We start from the raw sequence: 26,008 nt of genomic DNA, 5'->3' as shown, positions 1-26,008 counted from the left end.
ATATCTTATGGTCTTTTGGTCTAATATGGTATCAAATAAAGGAGCCCCATTTGGACGAACTGCACGCTTCCTCATGAAGACCCACTTCACTGTCAGAACACGAGGGAGAACAGTATAGAGAGGGACCCGTTGGTAGGGTTACATTGAAAGTGGTGGGAGGCCGGCTGTGAAGCATAAATAGCAGCTGAATGTGTAGGGTCCAATGGTCTGTTTCCATGCTGTAAATACTTTGTAATATGACCGGCAATGTTAAAAACGGCCTTCAATACCCGCAATACCACGGCTTCTCCTTGCTGGGTTGACTTTGAAACGTCAGCCCCGTCTGCGGTCTGGAGCGTTTGGCATTCCAGCCGTCACTGTCTCCTTGCTGCTCCCGAGACCTGTGCACGAAACTGGAGTTCTCTCCTGAAAGCGCCTCCCGGCAAGTTTTACTAGCTAAGGTAAGGAATCCTCAAGCGAGGATTTAACGGAATGGCGGCGAGGAGTACTTAAACGCTGAATTAATCTTTCTCTTAGCAAGGAGTTGATAGAAGCATAACGGACAACCTATGGTCGAACTACAATGACTGAAGTCAAACAAAATATTTTTAAAATGTTATCCTTGAGATTTAAAATTAATTTCCGCTTGTGGCGAGAGGTAGAAGTATTTAAATAGAGGACAATAATATGTTGAATTTCTGAAGTACAGTATCTGACAATTACTTGGTGACGTTTTCTCTGGTTCCATGCCGTTCTCTCCACTGGAGAGTCCGAAACGGGTTAATTCTTTATCAGCTGCTCATTCTATTATACCTTTCAGCAAAAAAAATCTAAATTAAAATCAGAGTGGTGACCGTACAAAATGTCAAAATGACACGTGAGGAACTATAGAATGCGATCAAAAGTTAAAATCTGGTAATGTCCTTGTCAGGAACTACTTATCTGTTATTTTAAAAAAGGATTCTACATCAAGTTCACTAATTCGATTTAAGTGATAGGAAAGTGGCCCCTTTTGTGCGTGTTTGATAAACAACTCAGAGTGCGCCACAGCCAATGTTTCTATTTCTGTCCCTGGACGCTTTAGTCACCGAGCAGCTGAGAGGTTTAACATAGTTCGCTGTTCCCCCTTCCAAAAATCCAATATCCTCTAGGTTACGACTCTTGTATTAACCTCTTCCAAATAGTAGAGTACACACTATTCGCCAAAAATTAGAAGCCCCTTTAGTGAATGTGAATGGAAACAAACTGTAAAAACGGGAAATCTGAAATAGAAATGGAAATTGCTGGGTTCATCATGCTTGGGCCCCGGCATTGCTTCCTCCCCCAAAACGTCGGCCTGTTTATTTCCCTTCATCGACGCTACCGAACTTGCGGGGATCTTCGAGCATTTTGTGTGTGTTGCTCAAGATTTCCAGCATCTCCGGGATCTCTGGTGTCTCCCACAAGCAGTAGAACTGGTCTTACAAGGACAATCAAATTACACCATAACTAGTTGAACCAAAGAGCATTCAGAGTTGCGCACTACGGAAATCCGAACAGTTTTGGGGGACCTTGAAGAGCAAATTTGCAGGCAAATGTTCTTTCAAGTGAAACAGCAATTTACTTGTACTTCTTCCAGTCTAGTGTATTGCATTTGGTGCCATAATGGGAGACACTAAGCATACCCACTGGTGGAGGACCTGCATTCAGTTTGCAAAAATAACCCTGAGATCACTTTGCCCCACTATTGAACTCTGAACTTGTGTTTTCTGCCCAAAACGCTGAAACTTTCTTCTCTATCTGCTTTATTCATTCCAATGGCAGGTGCTGTGTATTTAATAACTCAGTAGTATTTGAGTAATATTGTAAATATATTGTTTGATTAAGCATTCTTGTTCATTTAAATATCTCATTACTGGTTACAGTATATGTAAAAGTACATGAATGAAATAGGTCATCACATCACCACAAAAGTAAAAACAAAGGTAGACACATTATTTCTGGCTCTGATTAGTTTCATGTTTTGGAGTTACAAAACATAATAGTGGCAATGAGGAGGTTTTAAATGAACCCAAGACGACTACCTACCTGTTGAAGCACAATGAGACATTCGGGGTTTTTTTAAAGCACAGCACGTTATTTCTTTTGAAAAGAAGATGGTTGAGTAAAAAAAAAGACAGGAAACAGACAAATTCACAAGTCCATGAACAGTGAGTACCAGGTGATAATAATTGTAATTTTTTTTAAAAAAAAGCAGAAATAGCTGGCTGCATTGGAAAGATAGATGCATTCAACTGCACGATAGGTAACAGGCTCATGTATCCTGAGTGAAATGATCAGAATTTTGAAGCAAATGAAATAGCCAATGAAAAGCAAGTGCCAGTTTTGGTGAGTGCATTGGGTTTAAAGCCACACAGTTTGCTTAGTAGTTTGCTCCAATCAAACCAGCCAAAATGAGCTTTGCTGATATCATGAAAGTAATGCAGGACCATTTAGAACTAAAACCATTGTTGATTGCGGAATGTTTTAGGTTTCATAAGTGGAATCAAAAGGAAGGGGGGCCCATTTCAGCATATGTGGCTGAATTGCAGAAGTTGTCTGAGCATTGTCAGTTCAGTGACGGACTTAATGACGCACTGAGAGATTGTTTAGTTTGTGGAATCTAACAAAGCATTAAAAAATGGCTCCTAACTGAAGCATAACTTACATTTTTTTAAAAAAGTTGAAGAAGCTGTATCTATGGAAACAGCAGACAGAGACACCATTGAGTTGCAGACACGAATGAAAGTGAGTGTGAACAAAATTGCAACATCTAAACAGAAAGCAGCCTGGCTGAATAAGTTGTGTTGTGGCAGGGGCTCACATACAACAGAGCAATACAGGTTTAAAGATTAAACTTGCAGAAAATACAACAAAGTGGGGCATATACAAAGAACATGTCAAGCGGATAAAAGTGCAGCAAATGGACTGCTCAGGGAAGGGAAAAAGATAAAGTAAAGTTGCAGTTTCGGAAAGAGCACTGATCTGCATGTTGTAGATGGAAAAATCTGATAATGATGAGAGTGACACAGGACAGAGTAGCCTTGAGATTTACTAAGTGAAAACTCACAATAGACAAGCAATATGGCTTACACCAGAAGTGAACAGCGAATTAATTAAAATGGAATTGGCCACTGGCTTGGCTGCTTCAGTCATTCCACAATATGAGTTTGAATGGCAAATCAAAGATACTGAATTGAAGCCTGTAGATGTCTAACTTATACAGGAGGAAGGTTAGTTCCTGTGGGAATGACATGTTGGGCTTGTATGTGGTAAAAACAGGAGGGCAGGTTTCATGAGCGCATGAGTGGCAGAAACAACCACAACTTGATTGGAGACCCATCATCATTTACATGCCACATCTCCTGTAATAGAGCCAACTGAAAGCAAACTAAGAAATGTTATGGATGATGCCACAGCAGTGTTCAAGGATGGCATTGGAAAACTCAGACAAATCAAGGGTAAAATAGTGTTAAGCAAAAATGCATACCCAACTTTTACAAAGCCCACCTGGTTCCTGTACAATCCGTGATAAAATAGCCAGTGAGCTAGATTATATGAAGGCTGAAGGAATTTTTTCTAAGGTTGAGCGGAGCCTTTGGAAGAATATTACTGCTATAATATTGCTATAATACACTTGGAGTAGCATCTGAATCTGCACTCTGGCAGAAAGCTATGTTCAGGTACTCTGTGTTACTTGAATGACATCATTATTATTGGTAAGAATGACAAGAACATCTCCAAAATCTCAAGACAGTGTTAAGAAGATTAGAAGATTATGGGGTCAGAGCACAATGCAATAAGTGTGAATTCTTTAAACCAAGCATCACTTACTGTGGTTACACCATTGACACACAAGAATTACACAAGTGTGCTGAGAGAATTTCAGCAGTGGTGGATGTCAACACTACTATATATCTATAAAGTACTGTGCAAATGTCTTAGGGATCCTATCTATATATTTATGTCCTTAAAGTCTTTTGCACAGTTCTTTGCCTCTCCCTTCCCCTCCCCTCTCTCTCCTCCCTCCCTCCCACTCTCTCTATTTATATATAAATAAAAGAATATAGAATGCATCTCTCTCTGTATGTTGAGATGCATTATTTTTAAATATATTTTATAACTAAATATATTTAGTTGCAGTTTACAGCTAAGTAGGGAGGAGTGTTGCGTATTTAATATTTTAGTAGTACTTGAGCTATATTGTAAATATATTTGATTAAGCTTTCTTGATCGATTAAATTATTCATTATGGGTTATCTGGAAAAGCACATGAATGACGTGTTATCACGCCACTGAGTCAACGAAGTTAGGCGCGTTATTCACGGCTTCTTGTTTTTATTTTCAATAAGTTTAATGTTTTGGAGATACAAAACATAGCCCCAGGATTTTAACGTGAAACGTTTTTTTTCTCTCTTCACACACTGGGTGACCTGATGCGTGTTTGTCTGGAATTATAATTAATGTTAATTCTTCTCTAGATACATAAGATTTATTAGCATAAAAGTTAAAAATACTTTTGGCGTGTGTGGGGGGTGGAGTGAAACTATCTTTAATTTAATTGTGAACAAGAATAAGTCAAATAATCCAGAATGTAATATGAATGAAAGAACCATGATGAATAAACCCCACATTCTGAAATCTTAATATTTTCAGGAACACCACTCCACGTTCTCTCATGATTGAGACCCTCTCTCCCTCCCCCACGTGGAGGGTGTCACATGCTCTGAGTGATAAGGTTTAAACTTACTGTTCCCTCAGAGCACTGATTGCAAGTACGACATACACTCCTGCGCTTAATATCTGGTAGTCTCGAAATGCAAATCAAACTCGTAAGAGGTTTCATTTAAAATTACGTATACGAGAAATCTTTCTGCCTAAAACTGTTTGCCTGCCATAGCGCAGTCCATGCCCTGCAGTTCCTTTCAAATTAAAAAAAAAGTTGAATTATATTTGTTTTCTCGTTCCAATTATAGAATTTGCTGACAGCAGTACTTGTAAATATTTCCGTGCGGTTACAGGTCCTACGCAGTTGACGGCTAATTTAATTAACTGCATGATCAGTTTCAGACAGTGGAAGCAGAGCGACCGCAGACTAGTGTCTATAATACACCAATATAATCCATATGCGCGAATTTATTGCTAAAGTTCCAATGTAAAAACACAGTTGATAAACTTTAGTAGAGAGTAATTTATTAACACATCGAGCTTAAATTTGGCAAGATTTTCCTAAAAGTTGTTTTTTTTTTATATTCATAGAAGTTTGAAGCTTAATGATGTGCAGGGAAATTGTAAATTCCTGTTTGTTTTCTGTCACGTTTTGCTAATCGCTTAAATAGAAGCGTTTTTAACGGTACCTAAACATTAACCACATTGTCAGTCAGGCGTGGGCGTCGTGTGTTTCCTGGTAAGGATCTACCTTCCCCGCTTTTTCAGTTGTACGGGAGCTGTACTTCCACGCGTTCCGCTTGACGACATGAGAATATTAATAGGTTTCGTTGGAATGAAGTCCACCCATTGGGTTTTTTTTAAAACCTGTTTTAACTATGAGCTGGGGGAAGGAACAGTATCAGTTTCTCAAAGATCCGATTTCGGACCTGATGAAACCCAAAGCATTAACCCCAAAAAGTTTTCACCTCTGCAAGCACTATCTTTGATTTTATTCCCAGATATAATGTTAAATGACAAATCAAACTCGCTGCTTGTTTTTCCAAAATAAATACCGGAAATAGTCAGCCGACCAGGCCCATCTGCAGGAAGAGAATCAGAGCTAAAATTTAGATTTCCAATATCTACAGTTTTTAAAAAAAATCACCTATTTGGTTATTAATTACAGCAATGGTCCAGGTTCTTTTACCGTTGGACAGAAATATTCTCCCATGAATTGTGATTTAAGCAGATACAGTATTTTACCAGTAGGTTCTGCAACTTTATAGTTTGAAGCACGTTTTAAAGTAGGTTTGCATTGAAATAGAATCGAAGATTGACCATGGGACACTGCGGCATAGTAATGGCCCTTTGGCCCACTATGTTTTGTGGACATTTTTACCTACTCTAAGATCAATTTAAAGTTCAAAGTAAATTTATCATCAAACTGTATTTGTCACCATATGCAACCCTGAGATTCATTTTCTTGAGGGTATATTCAATAAACCTATGGAATAATAACCATTACAGAATCAATGAAAGACCACTCAACTTGGGTGTACAACCAGAGTGCAGAAGACTGTGCAAATGCAGAAGACTGTGCAAATGCAAAACCAAAGAAATAATAATCATCATCAATAAAATTGAGAACATGAGATGAAGAGTCCTTGAAAATGAATCATTTGTTTGAGAGAATATTTCAGTGATGGGGCAAGTGAAGTTGAGTGAAGTTAAAACGAGGAAATCTGCAGATGCTGGAAATTCAAACAACACACACAAAATGCTGGTGGAACACAGCAGGCCAGGCAGCATCTATAGGGAGAAACACTGTCGACGTTTCGGGCCGAGACCCTTCGTCAGGACTAACTGAAAGGAAAGATACCGAGAGGTTTGAAAGTAGAGGGGGGAGGGGGAAATGCAAAATGATAGGAGAAGACCGGAGGGGGATGGGATGAAGCTAAGAGCTGGAAAGGTGATTGGCGAAAGTGATACAGAGCTGGAGAAGGGAAAGGATCATGGGACGGGAGGCCTCGGGAGAAAGAAAGAGGCGGGGGGGGGCATCAGAGGGAGATGGAGGACAGGCAGAGTGATGGGCAGAGAGAGAGAAAACAAACAACTAAATATGTCAGGGATGGGTAAGAAGGGGAGGAGGGGCATTAACGGAAGTTAGAGAAGTCAATGTTCATTCCATCAGGTTGGAGGCTACCCAGCCGGTATATAAGGTGCTGTTCCTCCAACCTGAGTTTGGATTCATTTCGACAGTAGAGGAGGCCATGGATAGACATATGGGAATGGGACGTGGAATTAAAATGTGTGGCCACTGGGAGATCCTGCTTTCTCTGGCGGACAGAGCGTAGGTGTACAGTGAAACAGTCTCCCAGTCTGCGTCAGGTCTCACCAATATATAAAAGGCCACACCGGGAGCACCGGACGCAGTATACCACACCAGCCGACTCACAGGTGAAGTGTCGCCTCACCTGGAAGGACTGACTGGGGCCCTGAATGGTGGTGAGGGAGACAGTGTAAGGGCAGGTGTAGCACTTGTTCCGTTTACAAGGATAAGTGCCAGGAGGGAGATCGGTGGGAAGGGATGGGGGGGGAGGGGGGGAGTGGACAAGGGAGTCGCATAGGGAGTGATCCCTGCGGGAAGCAGAAAGGGGGGGGGAGGGAAAGATGTGCTTGGTAGTGGGATCCCCTTGGAGGTGGCGGAAGTTACGGAGAATTATACGTTGGACCTGGAGGCTGGTGGGGTGGTAGGTGAGGACAAGGGGAACCCTATCCCGAGTGGGGTGGCGGGCGGATGGGGTGAGGGCAGATGTGCGGGAAATGGGAGAGATGCGTTTGAGAGCAGAGTTGATGGTGTAAGAAGAGAAGCCCCTTAGTTTAAAAAAGGTAGACATCTCCCTGGTCCTGGAATGAAAAGCCTCATCCTGAGAGCAGATGTGGCAGACTTATCCTCTTTGGTTCAAGAGCCTGATGGTTGTGGCCTGAACCTGGTGGCATGAGTCCTGAGGTTCCTGTACCTTCTTCCTGATAGCAGCAGCAAGAAGAGACCCTGTCCTGGGTGGTGGGTGTCCCCTTCCCTCCTAAGTAGCCCTCCATTTTTCTATCTTCCGCTTGCCTTTCTAATAATTTCTTAAATATTCCTGATGTATCTGCCAATAGAGGCAGGAAGATTATAAAGCTTTCTACTGTATATGCTGGAAATCTGACGTTAAAAAATGCTGGAAACAACAAATCAAGCAGCATACTTTTTAAGAAGGGCCCTTAATTTCCATTGATGCTGTCTGACCTGATTTTGATATCTCAGTCCATTGTTAACTCTGTTAAAGGGTTTCACACATACCATTTTGTGAATATTCACTGATGCTCTAAATTATTCTGTGAAGACCTGCGAGTGATTGGTGGTGGGGGGAGTCACTCCGAACTAGAGGGAAAGCAGAAAGGGTTATTCTTATGCATCATGCTAGTGATAGAATTCTTTGCTAAGATTTGCCCAGAATGGGAATCCAAATGCAAGACTCCCCAATCCCCTAAAGCTTAGATTTTCCCAGAAGATTTTGCTGAGTGCAGTGGAATGTTGAGATTCCTGCTGGTTAGATTGTCTGTTTGTTCACTGCAAAAGAGTCATAGTTCATAAGGACATAGAAATCAAAGCAGGAACACGCCATTTGTTCCCTTGTGTCTGTTCCATGATTCAAGGTGATCATAGCTGATCTAGTACTACCTTACCATTATTTTTATCAGTTCCATATTCCTTGATTCACCTAATATCCAATACTCCTATCAATCTCAGTCTTGAATATTGGATTGAGTTACTGAGCCTCCACAGCCCTCTTGGAAACAGTATCCCTAAGATTCACTACACTGAGAGAAGCAATTTCTTCCCATCTCTATCCTGAACGGCCAACTTTGATGATGGTTCCCATTTCTAGACATTCCAGCCAGAGGAAACACGAGTCCTGCACCTACTCCATGATGCTCTATACAATTTTTATTATTATTATACTTCAAGGAGAACACCTCTTATTTTTCTAAACTCAAGAAAGTGTAGGTACATGACCTCACTTTTATGATGAAGCCACCATTTTAGGACTCAATCTGGAGGACCCTTGATCAGAGGTTTATGTGTCCTTAGACAGGATTTTATCTGGCCACTGGTGTCGTGGCTTCCACACCAGACTTTGAGGTGAGTGGTCCCAGATTCAAATCTGGCCAGCTCCTTGCACGCCTTCCATCCAGCTAGCATAAAATATGATTGAATTCACCCTGAAATTTGAGACGGAGAAGCTAAAGTCAGATGTACCAGTATTACAGTGGAGTAAAGGGTATTACCGAAGCACGAGAGGTGAGTTGGCCAGAAATGATTGGAAAAGAACACTGGTAGGGATGACAGCAGAACAGCAATGGCTGGAATTTCTGGAAGCAATTCGGAAGGCACAGGATATATACATGCCAAAGAGGAAGAAGTGTTATAACAGAAAGATGACACAACTGGCTGACAAGAGAAATCAAAGCCAGTATAAAAGCCAAAGAGAGGGCATATAATAGAGCAAAAATTAGTGGGAAGATACAAGATTGGGAAGCTTTTAAAAACCAGCAGAAGGTAACTAAAAAAATCATTAAGAAAGTAAAGATGGAATACAAAATTAAGCTAGCCAATAATATTAAAGAGGATATCAAAAGTTTCTTCAGATACCTAAAGTGTAAAAGACAGGCAAGAGTGGATATTGGACTGCTGAAAGACAATGCTGGAAACGTAGTGATGGGGGACAAAGAAATGGCAGATGAACTGAATAAGTATTTTGCATCAGTTTTCACTGTGGAAGACACTAGCAGTATGATGGAAGTTCCAACTATCAGGGTCATGAAGTGTGTGAAGTTAACATTACCAGAGAGAAGGTTCTTGGGAAACTGAAAGGTCTGAAGGTAGATAAGTCACCTTTACCAGATGGTGTACATTCCAGGGTTCTGAAATGGTTGGCTGAAGAGAATATGGAGGCATTAGTAATGATCTTTCAAGAATCACTAAATTCTGGAATGGTTCCAGAAGACTGGAAAATTGCAAATGTTACTCCATTCTTTAAGAAGGAAGACAGGCAGAAGAAAGGAAACTATAGGCCGGTTAGTCTGTCCTCAGTGGTTGGGAAGGTGTTGGAATCAGTTGTTAAGGATGTGGTTTTGGGGTACTTGGAGGCACATGCTAAAATAGACCATAGTCAGCATGATTTCCTCAAGGGAAAATCTTCTGTGATAAATTTGACAAAATTCTTTGAAGAAACATCAAGCAGGATAGACAAATGAGAATTGGTTGATGTTGTGTACTTGGATTTTCCTTTGATAAGGTGCCACACATGAGGCTGCTTAACAAGCTACGAGCCCATGGTATTACAGGAAAGATTCTAGCATGGATAAAGCAGTGGTTGATTAGCAGGAGGCAAAGAGTGGGAATAAAGGGAGCCTTTACAGGTTGGCTACCAGTGACTAGTGGTGTTCCACAGGGATCTGTTTTGGGACCGATTCTTTTAATATTATATGTCAATGATTTGGGTGATAGAATTAATGGTTTTGTTGCAAAGTTTGCAGAAGATAAGAAGATAGATGGAGGGGCAGGTAGTTTTGAGGAAGTAGAAAGTCTACAGAGGACTTAGACAGATTAGGAGAGTGGGTAAAGAAAGGACAGATGGAATACAGTGTCAGGAAGTGTATGGCCATGCCATTTGGTAGAGAAATGAAAGGCTTGACTATTTTCTGAATGGAGAGAAAATACAAAAAACTGAGGTGCAAAGGGACTTGGGAGTCCTTGTGCAGGATTCCCTAAAAGTTAATTTGCAGGTTGAGTCTGTGAAGAGGAAGGATAATGTGATGTCAGCATTTATTCCAAAAGGACTAGAATAGAAAAGCAAGGATGTAATGTTGAGATTTATAGAACTCTGGTGAGGCCTCATGGAGCAGTTTTGCACCTCTTATCTTAGAAAGGATGTGCTGAAACTGGAGAGAGTTCAAAGGGGATTCATGAAATGTATTCCAAGATTGAACAACTTGTTATATGAAGAGTTATTTTGGCTCTGGACCTGTATTCACTAGAATTCAGAAGAACGAAGGGTAACCTCATTCAAACCTATTGAATGGTGAAAGGCCTTTATAGAGTGAATGTAGAGAAGATGTTTCCTATGGTGGGAGACTCTAAGATCAGAGGACACAGTCTCAGAATAATGGAGCATGCTTTCAGAACAGAGATGAGGAGGAAATGCTTGAGCTAGAGAGTGGTGAATCTGTGGAATTCTTTGCCACAAGCAGCTGTGGAGGCCAGGTCTTTATATATTTAAGGCAGAGGATGATAGATTCTTGATTGATCAGGGCATGAAGGGATACTGGGAGAAGGCAGGAGATTGGGGCTGAGAGGAAAATTAGATCAGCCGTGATAAAATGGTGGAGCAGACTCGATGGGTCAACTGGCCTAATTCTGCTCCTATACCTTATGATCTTATGGTCTTAAATCTTTTTTTTAAGGAATCACAGGTGCTGTAATGCTTTATCTAAAAATAGATATCTTTGAATAGACAAAACCGTCACTGAATCAACCACACTCAGGAGAGTAGAAGATACTCTATATTGATAACGTGAAATGCTGTAATAGTTTATAATTAGCTATTTTAATAGTCATTGGCAACTTTTTGAAAGTTAAATGCAAATGAAGACCATTTACTCCATCTTTAGTATATGCAAACAGATGTCCCCATGCTAAAGTGTAATTAGACTATTTTTAAAAATTCTAGAATTTTGTTTCCACTATTCAAAACAGAACTCCACTAAATATTACGATTGCTGTTTTTATTTACCTTCTAATACAGAGTTTCTCAACCTATGGTGCACAGACCCCTTGGTCAATGGGAAGGGTCCATGGCATAAAAAAGGTTGGAACCCCTGTTCTAATACAAGGCTAAATTTTCATTTGATTGCTTTAAAATTTAAGTATTTTGCATATTATAACATATTCCATACCACATACCAGCACAGCTCCCTCCTTTAAAGAGGTTATAAAGAGCATGTTCTCTCATTCTTGCCCATAATCCAGACTTCTGAATTTGCCTTTCATCCTTATATCTTGAATCTGTCTTGCTTACTGACCAGAATTGAAACAGCATTTAAGATATGCTTGAGAACTGTACAATTTGAATGAACCTTTCCTGACATGCGTTCCAATAAGAAAAGTAAAGAATCTTAAAATGTTTGACAGTCCTAAATTTTGAAGGGGAAAAAAATCATGCAGCTTGCTTCTATGTTCTGAATAGGCAGAAGAATTGTGAATTGTAATTAAAACTGTTGAATTTCTACTTTTAGACCGAATTGTCATAATGGCACCAAAGAAGAAAAGTACCAAAAAAAACAAAAGTGAAAAGAATGAATTATCAAAAATAAGTATTGTTGAGGAAACAACCATTGATATAGACCAACTGAACCACCTCAATACTCTCTTCGATAGTGGATCAAATGGATTTCGATGCACAGCCACAGAAATCACCAATCCCAACCATGGTTCTATCATCTTGGAGGAAATCAGCAGGATGCGCCAGGAGAGACTCCTCGCTGATCTCACACTATCCACAAAAAACAAATCCTATTACGTCCACAAAGTAGTGATGGCAGCTTGCAGTGATTATTTCCGCAGTATGCTGAAGAAAGATCCATCTGTCCAATGTGTAGATGTCAATGATGTGTCACCTTTGGGTTTGGCCTCTGTCATAAGCTATGCCTACACAGGGACACTCAGTTTGTCTCTTTACACCATTGGATGCACCATTGCTACTGCCACCCAATTCCAAATGTACACCTTGATCAACATGTGTGCTGACTTCCTCATTCAAGAAATTAATGTAGAAAACTGCATGTACATCTCCAACATTGCTGGAACATATGGGCTCAAGCAGGTTAAAGAATCAGTGAGGAAATTTATCCGTGAAAATTTCTTGGAGTTTTCAGAGAATGATCAATTCATGAAGCTGACTTATGACCAAATTAGTGACTTGTTAATGGATGATAGCCTGCAACTGCCATCTGAGCTCACTGCTTTCCAAATTGCTATGAAGTGGTTGCAGTTTGACTCCAAGAGGGTAAAACAAGCAGCTGATTTGTTGAGTAATATCAGATTTGGAACCATTTCAGCTCACGATCTGGTCAGTTATGTTCAACCTATCCCATGTATGATGCAAGATCCAGACTGCCATCGACTTCTAGTTAATGCCATGAACTACCACCTCCTGCCTTATCAACAGAACTTGATGCAGTCTAGAAGAACAAAGCTAAGAGGGGGACAGAAGGTATTGGTAACTGTGGGTGGTCGGCCAGCTTTGACTGAGAAGGCTTTGAGCAGAGAAATCTTATACAGAGACCCGGAAAATGGATGGAACAAACTTGCAGAAATGCCAGCCAAGAGCTTCAATCAATGTGTAGTGGTGATGGATGGCTTTTTGTATGTGGCTGGTGGAGAAGATCAAAATGATGCCAGAAATCAGGCTAAACATGCTGTCAGCAATTTAAGCAGGTAAAATGAATCGATTGTCCACTGGACTGTTAGTAAACACTTTGTTAAAGCTTTGAAAAGTAAGAACTATTCAAGAACAATGTTTAAAACATATTTAGACAGGCATATGAATATAAAAGATTAGACAGATATAGGCCAAATGTAGATATGCTGTATAACTCTATGACCCTAACCATAAATCTAACCATTTACTAAATCAGAAATGCATGTTTCTCATGATAGAAGTGTTTGCATGTATTTAAATACCTTTCATGTTCTCAGGAAATTCATAAATAGATTACAGTTAAGGTAAATTGGAAAATGTAATAGTTAATTTTGTAAACCTAGGCAGCAATGCGATAAATTCTCAGTCTGCTGATAGTGAAATTACAAAAGCTATTTGGGATCCTACCACCAAACACACCTTAACCACCCCCCCCCCCCCAATTCTCCATTTTCCACTGGGATTTCTCCCTCCATGGTTCCCTTGTCCATTCATCCCTCCCCACTAGCACATATCCATGTAGGCAACAGAAAAGCTACACCTGCCCATTCACCTCCTTCCTCACCTCTATTCAGGACCCCAAACAGCCCTTACAGGTGAGGCAACATTTCACCTGTGTATCTTTCGGGGTCACCTATTGTATAGGATGCTCCTCATGCGGTGTCCTCTACATTGGTGAGACCCGATGAAGACTGAGGAACCACTTTGTCAAGCACCTCCGCTCCATCCGCAGAAGAGTGGAATTTCCTGGTGGCTATCCATGCCACGATGGGGCCATTCGCAGGAAGGAAGAGCAACACCTCATATTCCGGGTAGGGAGCCTCCAACCTGATATCATGAACATCAATTTCTCCATCTAGTATTTTTCCCACTTCTTCAATTCCCCACTCTAGCCCCTTCTTACCTCTTCTCCTCACTTGCTTGTCACCTGGTGCCCCTCCTATCAGATTTCTTCTCCTCCAGCTCTTTAAACTATCACCTCCCAGCTTCATACCCCAACCCCCACCTACCTAGCTTCATTTATTGCCTTCTAGCTTGTCCTCCTTCCCCTACCCCCACCTTTTTATTCTGACATCTTCTCCCTTCCTTTCCTATTCTTTTGAAGGGTCTCAGTTTGAAAAGCTGACTGTTTATTTATTTGCATAGATGTTGCCCGACCCGCTGAGTTCTTCCAGCACTTTGTGTGTGCTACTCTGAATTTCCAGCATCTGCAGAATCTTGTGTGTTGACAAAAAACTATTAGTGTCAAAAATCTCTGGAGGAGAAGGGAGATGTTAAATTCCCACCATCCCTCATGAACTGCAATTCAGACACGAGAACCATAATCTCTACTTCTGTCAGTGGAGTTACGACACATAGAAAGAACACTTAATCTCTTAGTTTTGAGACCAGAGTTTGATTACAGGTGAGGCTATCACTTATTCTTGAAAACTGGTTTGTTCAGCTAGCACCAAAACTCTCAGACTGCATAAAACCATATAAACATTTTAATAGATACCCAAAAGAATTCTATTTGAAACTTCCATTACCTGCTATTTTTATTCCAACTCATTGGCCTTGACTGTGTAACACTCTTTCTTCATTTTCAGTCAGTAAAGTTGCTTTATAGAGAAGTATGACTTTATTTTAGGACCTTTCAGAGACATGACATAGCACTCTATATATTTATATACGGAGACCTGATAAGGTGCTGACAAGAGTTGCATTTCATTCTTCTTAATACATGAATGGTCTTTGATGCGTGATAAGTTCTAAGCAGTGGGACTGAATAACAGCAGAGAATATAACCATAGACCTCCAAGTTATAAGGCAAACAGATCTTTAACATAATTTTGAAAAAGTAAAAGATACTTAAAATACAAAAATCATTGACATTCATATACATTTCTAATCTGATGTGCAAAGTTATCCAGATACTTTAAGGGTTGTGGTTGCTACCTTATTAAAAGCCATCAATGCAGCACACCACTAGTTACCACAGACATTAAGTAAAACTTTATGGATTCATTTCCAGAAGACTGAAAACCTGATGGAAGACTTTTATAATCATGGGATTTCCCATGGCACTTTATTAAATCTGAAAAACAGTGTTTTCAAGTTTGTTGGATATATTTTGGGATGCTCCTGAATTTTCCCATGAGTTTACTGCTGCCCATTACAATATTCTGGACTCGAATTATAATGTTTTTGAGCTTTGGAATGAGATTTATTTAACCTTTGGCTATATTCAAGGGCAATAAGGCTAGTTCCTTAAGTTGGTTAAGTGGTTTCTTAAGGTGGTCATAGCTGGGGGAAGAGTAGTGGGGATAAACTCCCACTACCGGTGAAATGCTCCCAATGGCATGCGTCTCAAATAGCCTCTGACAACCAAGTCCAGCTCCTGGCCTTCACGTTTGGCTTAGCTGCTAAGCCCAGTGGAATTGTTTCTACCGACAGGAGAAGGGGCAAAGGCAGGTTACTGGTGCCTCAGAACCAGTTGCTTTGGGCAGATGAGGCTCTTCAGCTGTGGTTGACAGCTCATCCAGGAGAAGGAGATCTGTGATCTCAAACTATTAATGCTTTGCAGCTATACCCACTGATGGGGAAAGCTTCAGGAGCAAACCCCGAGAAAAAATATGGAGCTGGAGATGCCAAGGCAGTCTTACATTGAACTCAATGCAGACTATCAAATCCTGCAGCACCGTTGGTGCCAAACTGAATTGGCCTCTGCCATTCCTTTGGATTCATCAGCTGTGTGGAGAGGGGCAGCCTGCTACATGAGCAACAGCTTGCTCTCCATATCATACTGCCCTGGCTTGCGTATCACATAAACAGCTGGGTTGACCTCAACCAATGGAGGGCCTCTCTCTTATAAGGCTAGGTTGCTTAGCACTACTGACATATCTAAATTTGAATATGAAGGTGATTCACCCATCAATAAATGGTGATGAACTTAGAGCATGGATCAGTACTTGGAGCTATGATGCTGTGGCATTACAGAGACTTGGTTGTCACAAGGGCCAGGGTTGGCTGCTGGATGTCCCAGGATTTGGATATTTCTAAAAGAGTTGGGGGAAATGGTGTTACTAATCAAAGATAGTATCATAGCTGCAGAAAAGGAGGACATCGTGGAAAGGAGGTCTATTGAGTAAGTGTGAGCATAAGTCAGAATGAAGAGGGAACAATCCCTCTATTGGGAGTATTCCACAGGTCCTCCAATAACAACAGTGACACTGAGGAGCAGATCAGTAGGCAGATGTTGGAAAGGTGAAAAAGTAACGAGGTTGTTGTCATGAGTGGCTTTAGCTTCCCTAATATTGACTGGCACATCTTTAGTGGGATCAGATCAGACAGGTTTCTTGGTAGTTTTAAGGCAGCCAGGAAGGAGTTTAAGAAGGGCCTTAGTAGAGTTAGAAGGGAACACAAGAAGATCTTGGCAAGAAAGATTAGAGAAAATCTTAAAACATTCTACATAAACCTGAAGAACAGAAGAATGACTGGAGTGAGGGGAGGGATAAAAGAGGAGACATATGCTTGGAGTTAGGGGAGGTAGTGGAGGTCCTTAATAAATACTTTGCTTTGGTAATCACTAGGACAGGGACTTTGATGAATGAGAGTTCAGCATAGAATTGGCAAATGGGCTGGAACATGTCAAAGCTAGGAAAGAGGCAGTGTTGAAACTTTTGAAAAACGTAAGGATAGTTAAGTCCCTGGGGCCAGATGGGATATATCCCAGGTTACTACGGGAAGCAAGGGGAGGAGACTGCTGTGTCATAGCCAATGATCTTCGCATCCTCACTGGACACAAGAGTAGTACCAGAAGATTACAGGATGGCAAATGTTATTCCGTCCAGAAAAGGTAATAGAGGTAATCCTGGGAATTATACATGATACATTAGGGGCATTTAAGAGACTTTTAGATATGCACATGGATGATAGAAAACTGGAGAGCTACCCGAGAAGGAAGGGTTAGATTGATCTTGGAGAAGGTTAAAAGGTTGGCACTGTATTGTGCGCCAAAGGGTCTGTAATGTGCTGTACTGTTCTATATTGCATAAACCAACAAGCTCCAATGGAGGAAAGACTTTCAATCTAACATCTGCAAGGTTCAACATTTTATTCCACCTTAATTCCAAGTTAACTGCTACACATGTAACCTCTGGCTCTGCTTCTTCACCCGTTTCACACGATTGGTAGCATCCTTCTGAATTAGAAGTTTAGTAGTTCAAACACTTTATTTCAGATTTGAGCACTCTAGATTGTTGGAGTTGCCATCTTGCAGATAAACTGAGAATCCATCTCCATTTCAGGTGGATAGAATAAAAATTGTTGTGTTACAACTTTAATAATAAAAAAATATGCCTGGCCAATATTTACGTCCTGCATTGACAAAAGCAGTTTATCTCGATATTCTCACATTATTGAGTGTACGATCTTGCTGTGCGCCATTTCACAGGAGTGATTTCAGGAACACTAAAAAAATTATTTGGGATATCCTGAGGTCATGAAATGGTCTGATTCAAAAAGATATTTCTTTCCATAGGATCATCTCTACTGTATAAGCAAATTATTTCATAGTCATTGTAACTTCTCATGGCTTACTACAAACTACTAAAGCTCTTCTTAAATTAGAAATCCAAGTGAGTAGTCAATGCAAAATTAAATGGCTTGCAGCGTCTTGTAAATGGCTATACAGCATCTTTCACCATCTTGGGACAGGCCACTTACCATTAAGACCAATGAAGTGCCTCCTTAATATTCAGCCTTTTGAAAGTATCTGCAAATTTATCAGATGATAGCAAAGGGAATCATTCTTGATCTTTTTCCTTATATCATATCTGATATTGATTGATAGTTATGAAATTCATAACCTTATTATCTTTGAGGCATAACCTGGCATGGTGGGCAGCTATCGATGGGGAATCTTGACTTTATTGTCTATGAATTCCCATGCAAAAATCAAAATCTAATTAAATCATGAGCTTGATTCCGTCTCTCCAAAAAAAATCTACAAATTCATTGATTTTTTAAAAACATTCTTTTTCAGATATGATCCTCGATTCAATACTTGGTTTCACCTCTCCAGCATGCTCCAGAAGCGAACCCACTTCAGCATGTGTGCTTATAACGGCCTCCTCTTTGCTCTGGGAGGTCGGAATTTGGAAGGTCCTCTAGCAGCCGTAGAATGTTACGTCCCTTCCACCAATCAGTGGCAGATGAAGGCTCCAATGGAGGTCTCCCGCTGCTGCCATGCTTCTGCAGTGAACGACGGCCAAATCCTGGTATCTGGTGGCTACATCAACAATGGCTACTCTCGCACTGTTTGCACCTATGACCCTACAACAGATACATGGAAGGACCGTGCCAGCCTGAGCACCCCGAGAGGCTGGCACTGTTCCATCACCCTTGGTGATTATAGCTACGTGATGGGTGGTAGTCAGCTTGGACCACACGGTGAGCGAGTTGATGTGTTAACGACTGAACGCTACAGTGCCTACAATGGCCAATGGAGCTACGTGGCTCCTCTATCGATTGGCGTGAGCACTGCGGGTGCAACGACCCTGAACGACAGAATCTATCTAGTTGGAGGCTGGAATGAAAGTACAAAAAAGTACAAGAGTTGCATCCAAGTCTACAATCCCGATCTGAATGAATGGACTGAGGAAGATGATCTACCCGAAGCCACCGTGGGTGTTTCTTGCTGCACCATCATGTTACCCAACAACAAACTTAGAGAGTCTAGAGCAAGTTCTGTGGCATCTGCAGCAATCAGTATCTGATGAACATCATGTTTTAATTACAAAAAAAAATCTCCCCCCACATCCCATGCTCAGAACCCACTCAGGAATCTAAACCCTACTTTACTACACCATTCCTGCCCCATTCCATGAATAATATCCTAGATCAGACTGAAGCAGCGGGTGGCTCTGTCTAATGACCCACAAAGTTTTATCTGTATGAAAGAGCTCGGCAGATCTTCTTAACCACAATTGCGCCCCCAACATTGTAAAGTGCAGAGATATTTTCATTTTCCAAACAAGTTTCATCAAATATTTTTGCGAAGGTAGTCCAAAAAGCCAAGTCGTATCTATTTATCAAATTGAACAATTCACTGGCCTTGGGAGCCTCCAAGACACAATCATATCATGGACAATGACTATCAAAAGTATTAACTGATTCTATTATGTGGAGAACAAAAAGTTTTACTTCTGGAATTCAGACTTGGTAAAGTGACATCAATATTAACCAGCTCGAGTGAGGAACAGCCGACAAAATGTAAACTACGTTTAAAATGTATATTACATCTCCAGTTCAGAAGTCAGAAAAGGAACACCTATATCAATTCTATTCTCCCTTTTTTAACATCTCCAAGGTAGTGAATGTTTGTACGTAAAAGGTAAGGTCTTAACTTCTGATGAGTAGTGATGGCCCGTGCCTCTCCCCAAAGTTTTTCTGAACATTTGACAATGTTTAGGCAGCCTCACTAGGTACAGTCAAAGCAATTGGGAAAGCTTACAGGTACTGCTTCTGTTGATCATTTTAAATGTAACAATCAAACAATCAAAAATTAAGATGGAAGCTCAACGATTTAAGAAATGGGTTCTTTGGGCGAAATGGGTCTTCCAGAATTGATTTTAGAAGAACAACAATCATTTAAATAAGATGCGTTACTGTTTGATGGAAGTAAAAGTCTGAATCTCGAGCTGCTGAGTTTGATCAGCTCTGTGATAATAAGGTTGTGAAAAACAGCATTGAGATAGATATATTTGCAATCGTTTATGTAGCAGGAAGGGAAGGTATGTTGTAGTAATTCCATTATTTACAGAAATTGGGAAGATGCAGTAAATCACCTCCTGAGGCTTAAACTTTTAACTATAAAGTTAGCAAGTATGAACAGAAAAGTGATTGAGATGTTATTGGTGTCTTCATTTTAATACTCCCCCAAGCACCAGAATTGAAAGAGTTCTCTTTCTACCTTAATAACAAAAGGTGTTGAAAAATCCATTATGTTTCCTTGGTGCAAGCTCCAACAATTCAGAAGGCCAAGACACAAATCAATACATAGTGTTAGAAATACTCAGTAAGTCAGGCAGATATGATGTTCAAGGTCAATAGCTCTTTTTAAGAATTGAAAGAATTTGGTTAAAACTGCAAAGGATGGAGAAAAGAAAGAGAACATCTGTGATAGGGTGGACTAAAGGTTGGTCTAGTGATGCAAGTTTTCCAAAGCCACCAAAATTAATATCCATGAATGATAGAAAGTAAGAATCATGCTGGAACTTTGATATACAGAACAACCAGAATTCACAGTTAATGTCTTAGTTGGGGAATTTTGCATCAGAACCATTTTCTGATAAACATGTAGCTATCTGAAATTGTTGAATTTACTGTTAAACCTCATCAGATGGGAGGTGTACAGATAAGAGAGCTCCAATTCCACGAGCATTCTCTGGGCTTCATTGATATAGTGTAGGAGTCAAAGACCAAAAACTGAGAGTGAGAATTACAATAATAGGAACTTTGAACACTCTGTCTTTAACTTCCTCCACTTTTCTAATGAAGCCAAACATATAACCATATAACAATTACAGCATGGAAACAGGCCATCTCAGCCCTTCTAGTCTGTGTCGAACGCTTACTCTCACCTAGACCTACCAACCTGCACTCAGCCCATAATCCTCCATTCCTTTCCTGTCCATATACCTATCCAATTTTTTTTTAAATGACAATATCAAACCTGTCTCTACCACTTCTACTGAAAGCTCGTTCCACACAGCTTCCACTTTCTGAATAAAGAAGCTCCCCCTCGTGTTACCCCTAAACTTTTGTCCCCTAACTCTCAGCTCATGTCCTCTCATTTGAATCTCCCCTACTCTCAATGGAAAAAGCCTATCCACGTCAACTCTATCTATCCCCCTCATAATTTTAAATACTTCTATCAAGTCCCCCCTCAACCTTCTACACTCCAAAGAATAAAGACCTAACTTGTTCAATCTTTCTCTGTAACTTAGGTGCTGAAACCCAGGTAACATTCTAGTAAATCTCCTCTGTACTCTCTCTATTTTGTTGACATCTTTCCTATAATTTGGTGACCAGTACTGTACACAATACTCCAAATTTGACCTCACCAATGCCTTTTACAATTTTAACATTACATCCCAACTCCTATACTCAATGCTCTGATTTATAAAGGCCAGCATACCAAAAGCTTTCTTTACCACCCTGTCCACATGAGATTCCACCTTCAGGGAACTATGTACCATTATTCCTAGATCACTCTGTTCTACTGCATTCCTCGATGCCCTACCATTTACCATGTATGTCCTATTTTGATTAGTCCTAACAAAATGTAGCACCTCACACTTATCAGCATTAAACTCCATCTGCCATCTTTCAGCCCACTCTTCTAACTGGCCTAAATCTCTCTGCAAGCTTTGAAAACCTACTTCATTATCCACAACGCCACCTATCATAGTATCATCTGCATACTTACTAACCTCTTCAAAAAATTCAATAAGATTTGTCAAACATGACCTTCCACGCACAAATCCATGTTGACTGTTCCTAATCAGACCCTGTCTATCCAGATAATTATATATACCATCTCTAAGAATACTTTCCATTAATTTACCAACCACTGACGTCAAACTTACAGGCTGATAATTGCTAGGTTTACTCTTATAACTCTTTTTAAACAATGGAATCACATGTGCAATATGCCAATCCTCCAGCACCATCCTTGTTTCTAATGACATTTGAAATATTCCTGTCAGAGCCCCTGCTATTTCTACACTAACTTCCCTCAAGGTCCTAGGGAATATCCTGTCAGGACCCGGAGACTTATCCACTTTTATATTCTTTAAAAGCGCCAGTACTTCCTCCTCTTTAATCATCATAGTTTCCATAACTACTCTACTTGTTTCCCTTACCTTACACAATTCAATATCTTTCTCCTTAGTGAATACCGAAGAAAAGACTGTACCTTCTTTTCGTTATAGGCATGTTGGAATCCTTGGCTCAACACAAGAGTTCAATATTTCAGATAACTAACCTTTTTTTTGCTTTTATGAGAACTGAATACCTCTGATGCAAGTTCACCCACCTAAAGCATTAAATTTATTTTTCCCCTCTCTCCATAGATCTGCTGAATATTTCCAGCAATCTTTGTTTCAGATTTTCAACAATTTATCTGCATCTCACAGTTTCAGCATGATTTTTCCTCTCTTTCACCAATGGTCCTCAATTATCTGTTAACTAAATTACCCCAAAAACATTACTTCAGCCACACACTTGGTCACCACCCCATCAAAAACATTTCCTTTGTTATCTCCAAATTAAAACACATACAGATCTCAATTGTCCAGTTACAAAGAAGGGCTGTTGACCCAAAACATCAACTGTTCTTCCTCTCTTCTCACATGGGGACTGACCTGCTGAGTATTTCCAGTACTTTGTTTTTATTTCAGATTTCCATTATTTGCAGCTTCTGATTTTCAAAATACAAATAAGAAACTGGGAGAGGGAAAGTCATGTGCCTGAAATATTAACTCAGCCCTCCATTGTCCACTGATGCTGCTGGACCTGCTGAGCGTTTTCAGCTCATAATTTGTACTTATAATAATGAATCCCATAAACAAAACAGAATGGAAGATGTAAATGGCCGTTTCCCTAAATGATTTCAAATATCAGCACCAAGTCTGAAGACTTGTGCCTACATGGAACTTTACTTTTTATTGGATTGAATAAAATGGTTCGTCCAATAGTAATGAGGATTGAGCTCAAGAATTAGTCCTTGGTGGAAATCAAATGAAACATAGCTGTAATGAACATGAATAAAAAGGAAGGACATTTGGTTCTTAAGGTCAAACAATCATAGATTGAAAATATCTAACCAAATACATGGCAGACTAAATACTACCCATCACATTGCAAGTTTAAGATTAAAAATCCTGAATTTGCTTTAATGACATTATTGGCTCACAGCTAAAATATTACACAAAATGCTAAACAATTATAGGAAGAGGAACAAAAAATGGCTCAGCCCACCATGTCCTGTTTTAAGTACTGCAACATCTGCCTTAATTAAGATGTGGTGTAAATTCCAATGGCGGCAAATGCTTGAGCCTAGTCTAATCCCCTCCCTTAAAATGCAGAACAAAGACAAAAATCTGTAATTTAGTCCAGAATTTAGGAAGATTTTAGACATGACATGAAAGAAAAAAAGGATAACAGCATGTACTTCAAAACAAAAATGATTTTGGTTGGTTCAGTATTTCCTGGGAGCTGAAAGTCATTCATCTACTTGTCCCTGCCACAAGTGGATCCCCAGAGAGAATATACTGACCTGACCCATCCACAAATGCCAGAAATACTTTGACATTAAAATCTTTAACATACTATAAAGATGAAAGTACATTTATTTAAATTAGATTTTTGAAATAAATTACCTAAAACCTGCCTGCCTCTCTATTTGAAATGAATGGAATCATTGTGGATTGTTCAGATTTTCTAGTATACATAACGCCTAGGAACCTGCAGGAGGATTTTGCTCCCCTGCCGGACTCCATGACAAATCCAATGTCACAGCACATTCAGAGTCAGAGCAGAAAAGTTCTGTCAGAAAGTTTGGGATTTTCGTTGCGTTAACGCAAAGTCCTGACCATCCTGGGAAAATGGCTTATGTTACACATAGAACTAGAAAATTTATTTATTTTTTTGTTGATTCTAGAATTGCATTTAACTTAACTCAGCTTGGAATATAATTACATTTCAAGTTTAGTTACAAATAACAATCGTAATTTCTGTACGGATCTCAGAAATGTGAAGATGGTAAAACCATGCTGGTGGTGGAAAGATTTAGTGCTGGTTTTAAGAAAAGGCAAGAAGCTTTAAGAAAGATTATAGTGAAGTTAATGGAATCTTGAGCAGTTTAAGGTGTTGAATTTTAAAATGTTGAAGTTAATGTAAGAGAATAAGAAGGGTCACTGAAAAAGGTTAATATTGACTTGCTTGTTAATGAAAGCTAATGTCCAGTGTTTTTTCTTTAAACATGGCAATACATTTGTTACTGTTTCTTTTGCCAGAAAATGTTAAAAACATTTCAAATAGCCTTGCAATAACAATTATAAAATATTATCAATGCTGGAAATTGCTGGGTATGGGTTTTACAGGAATTAAACTGGTAGGGGGAGAAACGTTACAGAGAACTATACTAAATCACCAGTCTAACATTCAACTGCAAACTCAGCTTTGATGTACTGAGATCCTGTCATGGCTTGACTATGGCCTTCAAGAATCAGGCAAGCACAGAAAATACAGATATGTATCAAAAAGAAGTCAGTTACATGATATCTCTTCAAGAAAGTTACCACTGTAAAATAAACATTTGATACCAGTTGAACTATCTTCAGCTTTTACTGCTGACATTCTCCAATTTTGCATTTACTATTGCTACCATATTAACATGGAAGGCAACAGAGGCAATACCGACCACGAAAGAAAAAAATGAATATGGAACAAATACACAAAATAACCAGATTGAACCCTAACAGATTTCCTAATTTTAGAATAAGATTATTTTACTGAAATCTTATTTGTATTCAAATAGGATAATTATTACGAACCCTCACCCCCGCCAACCGTTTGCCAACACCAGCACTGAAATTTCTCCAATATGATTGAATGGAATGGTTTCAACCAGTCAAATCAAGCTTCACTTATCCAAACTTCATTCTTCTCCAGAGGGAGTCAATTCCAATCTTTAGACAGTATAACACTGGTAGACAGGCTGTGACTGAAGTTAGTAAAGGTTTTTTGAACAACAGTGAAAGTAAAAATGGTTTGTTGAATTTTAAATTGCCTTGATCCATTACAAAACATCTGTCTCCTTGCATATTCACTGTCATAAAAGGTGATTTACTATTTGTGTGAATAAAAATATATAAATGGTAAACATTGTGCTTTCATTGTATTTATCACTTCCCTCACATTTATAGATTTTACACAATGTAATGCCATATTGAATTTTTAAGAGTGCTTCATTTCAATCATTAAAAATCTGCCAATTAGCCAATTGATTGAGTCAAAGCACTCTTAAAATTGCTCTGCAAAATGAACCAATATTAGATAGATTAAAAAGTATTAGAAATCCTTAGAACCATATTACTGTATTAATATTCTAGCTATGCACTCTGTTAGAATGAGAAATTATGATTAGCATTTTCCCTTAAAAGGATGAAAATAATAAAATGCTAGAAAAAAAAAGAATGTTTACAACATAGTTAGAAAGTAATAGTGAATGTTTATGATAAAAGCTAGACATTAAGAAGCTCCTTAAGGAATGTGTGTAAAGGAGAAATGAAAGCACATAAAACTAAGAAAACAGAGCCAGTTCTAGCACCTCAAAACCTGGCTGATAGAGTAAAAGCTCAATATCAAAGAACCTTCTGTCTAGTGAATCTAGACAGCAATAGGATAGGAATTGAGAAGTAAAGTTCCTCAGTGCCAAATTGCCCAATTGACATTACAAATGTTCCCAATAATGAATTTGTGGTCAATCTCCCACCTCACCAAGAGCATAATCGTGAAGTCACATTTGCTAAGCTCAGAGTGTCCTATTCCTTTTGAACAATCACTCACAACTGCACTGTCAAGGGTGATAGTGGAGTGAAATACAATGGGCATTTAAGAGGTTCTTGGATAGGCAAATGAATATGCAGAAAATTGAGGGATACAGACATTGTGTAGCAGAAAGGATTAGTTTAACTACTAGATTAATTACAGATCGACACATTGTGGGCTGAAGGGTCTGTTCCTGTGCTTGTATTGTTCTCTGTTCTATGTTGGCAAGGTTATGC

At 39.6% G+C, this 26,008-nt stretch overlaps 1 protein-coding gene across 1 annotated transcript; it reads left to right on the top strand.

The window, feature by feature from the left end:
- Positions 1 to 283: 283 nt before the first annotated feature.
- On the top strand, positions 284 to 25,104 carry LOC140719812 (kelch-like protein 31). The gene is made up of 3 exons (XM_073034716.1): positions 284 to 440; positions 11,989 to 13,189; positions 18,199 to 25,104. Exons 2-3 carry the CDS (start codon positions 12,003 to 12,005, stop codon positions 18,929 to 18,931), a joined length of 1,920 nt encoding a protein of 639 aa, XP_072890817.1. The 5' UTR covers positions 284 to 440; positions 11,989 to 12,002; the 3' UTR covers positions 18,932 to 25,104.
- The last annotated feature ends 904 nt before the right edge of the window (positions 25,105 to 26,008 follow it).

This window comes from Hemitrygon akajei, chromosome 32 (assembly GCF_048418815.1).
Source record: "Hemitrygon akajei chromosome 32, sHemAka1.3, whole genome shotgun sequence".
In the NCBI taxonomy this organism is placed as follows: Eukaryota; Metazoa; Chordata; class Chondrichthyes; order Myliobatiformes; family Dasyatidae; genus Hemitrygon; species Hemitrygon akajei.
Note: the sequence above shows the minus strand (reverse complement) of the source record. Positions and strands in the feature narration are given on the sequence as shown.